Below are 2,500 nucleotides of genomic sequence, written 5' to 3'. Positions count from 1 at the left end.
AGCCTTGTGTAAACGCTTCTTAAAAAACAATTTTCTCTTGAAACACGAGACTAGGGATGCAGAAGTTCTTATTCAAATATCAGTGTCATTCATGCTAGATGTCTATTCTAAAAAAATTTCTGGGGCTAACTTGATTTTTCGGGCTGAGTAATAACAAGTTGCAGCAGGTTTTTCAAGGGTCAACGTTATCTTACCTTCTTGGACCATCATCACAGCCCCAGTAGTTGCCTAATTCATTAATGTCAAGATAAAAAGATGGAACCTTGGTCTTGCGGCTGTTAACCTTGGCCCTGCAAGACAACAATATTAACTAGTTCAGTCCCCTGAGTGAGACTTGATAGATTATAATTTGTCTAATGCCAGACATTTCACTCATCAACGGGGGCTGCTTTGGGGATGAATGAGTTGACAACATCTACAATCTTGGACAAAACTTGTTGGGAAAATGTGACGCTCTAATTTGTCTGACTGTGTGATAAAGAGTCAATTCTTCCTACTTTCCCTCCTCCCCCTATTCCAATGTTGTTTTAAAAAGCGACCAAAGGCTTGCACAGTATTTTGCATCACATTATCAACATTGGTATGGGGGGAAGGGGAGTAGGACCAATATTATTTTGTGAGTGCGTGCCAAATGATGCTTAAGCTAGAATTTTTCCCAAGAGTTTTGTCCAAGATTGTAGGTTCACTCTGTCTATCTAAAAGCCAGGCCAGATGATTTTACTTGTCAATGCCCCCCGTCTTTAATCCAAAGTACTTATTGCATGCATTTTTCTTTGTAATTTTTGTCTTTTTTGCACCAAATTTGCAAATTAATAGTCTTAAATGCATTAATGCCTTATATACATGTAGGGTTTTGAATAGGAGCTAGCAGCTACAGAAACTCTCCAGCTATTTCACTTTAATTTGGTGCCGGGTGCGATTGAGAAATTTCTCCAAATTTCGTGAAGAACATGAGCAATATGTGCCACAAAACATAAACCTTGGATCAGCCAAATTTTGTTAGTGAAAAGCAAAAGGATCTTGCTCCAAAATGCATTTAGATAAGAAACACAAATAGCCAAAATGTCCTGAGGAAGCATGGACCTGGACCCCTCTAGATGCACTCCCTTTAACGCGCGACTCTCCCCGCAAACTCCTTAAATTTTGCCAATCTGACTTGCTTGACATTCTTGTTCAAAGTCATAGGCTCTCAGCACTTCAGTTCAATATTAATTGAGATTCTACTATGACAAAAAAAGTCTGGGGCTCAGCTAGGTTGCTGGAAGCCTGGTTAGCACTAACCGTTGGTTAAGAGGTACCAGAACCTATAGGTTTCCGTGGTATTTAACGCCGGTTAGCGCTAACCATGCTTTGAGCAACCCGGGCCTGAGTGATATCAACCAGATGCACTTACATAGCACTGGGACTAAACGTTATTGGCGCTACACCTGGTGGTGCTCCAAGACACTTCTGGGAACCTGAATACACTACATCCAGCTCCCATTCATCAGTGAAGAAAGGAGTTCCACCCAGAGATGCCACAGTGTCTACTATTATCAAGCAGTCATGTCTGTTAAAAAATAGAGAAAATCAATAACTGATATAATTGGTTGGTTCAGTGAGAACATAAAAAGAGAGGTGGTGGATTTGGAGCAAAGTTAAAAGACTGTGAGGTATTAAGAGAACAAGGGAGGGGAAGAATTGGTGAGCGATGAAAAAAAAAATCATACTATTGATACAACTTAACTGAAGACCAGTTTTTAAATGATAGAGGATATTTGAAAGCCAGCCATACTGGAATTGGCAACATGTAATTATTTGTAATTAAAGCAAATGTAAGACCACTGCAGTTAATGACCAAGGCCCAAAAAAACATCCAGGCTTGAACGTTGCATGCTGTCGTACCAGTGCACTATTCATTGCGTATCATTAATTAAATAAAAATCTGCAGGCACAAAATAATGATTTTGTTCTAATCACTGCATCTTACACAGGCAGCTAGAGCTGCATGTATGCAAAGAGATTTCTAAGCATGCAGTCAATTTCTGCATGCAAGCAGGGAGAATTGCATGCATGTAGGCATGTATGCTTTTATTGGAAGGGATATATCAAGCCACCAAGGAGCTTGTCAAAAGTAAGTTTGTTTTATATCCTGTCAGAGGTGAAAGATTTAAAAGAAATGCAAGTGCAATCTTCATTAGAAAATGTGGATATGTAAAGATTTTTAGAGATAGAGAACCTTATGGCATAAGCTCTTACAAGTCTCCAAAAGCTCTGAGTGATAGGTCTGAATTCTGCAAAGGAACACTCAAACTTTTTCTAAGCATCCATGTGTCCCCTTGAGAAGCAGGGCTCACCTTCCACCAATGTGGCACAGGTTCGATTCCCAGATTCGAAGCCATGTGGGTTGAGTTTGTTGGTTCTCTACTCTGCTCCAAGCAGGCCTTCTGATAGGGTGCGATTAAAAAATGCAAATTACGCGATTTTTTCAGGGCAGATTGTGGATTAGAAAGGCAAATTA

General features: G+C 39.9%; 1 protein-coding gene across 1 annotated transcript in view; it reads right to left on the bottom strand.

Moving 5' to 3' along the window:
- Positions 1-2,500, bottom strand: part of LOC138052784 (alanine--glyoxylate aminotransferase-like) — a 19,231-nt gene that overhangs the window by 8,303 nt on the left and 8,428 nt on the right. Inside the window, exons 4-5 of the mRNA XM_068899362.1 lie at positions 1,394-1,549; positions 195-290 (exon numbers count right to left, since the gene is read on the bottom strand). Of these exons, the coding sequence (XP_068755463.1) occupies positions 195-290; positions 1,394-1,549 (252 nt within the window). The remainder of the gene's footprint in view (positions 1-194; positions 291-1,393; positions 1,550-2,500) is intronic.

The sequence above is a fragment of the Montipora capricornis genome, chromosome 6 (genome assembly GCF_036669925.1).
Source record: "Montipora capricornis isolate CH-2021 chromosome 6, ASM3666992v2, whole genome shotgun sequence".
NCBI classification, from domain to species: Eukaryota; Metazoa; Cnidaria; class Anthozoa; order Scleractinia; family Acroporidae; genus Montipora; species Montipora capricornis.
The sequence above is the reverse complement of the archived record's forward strand: the minus strand, read 5'-3'. Positions and strand labels throughout refer to the sequence as shown.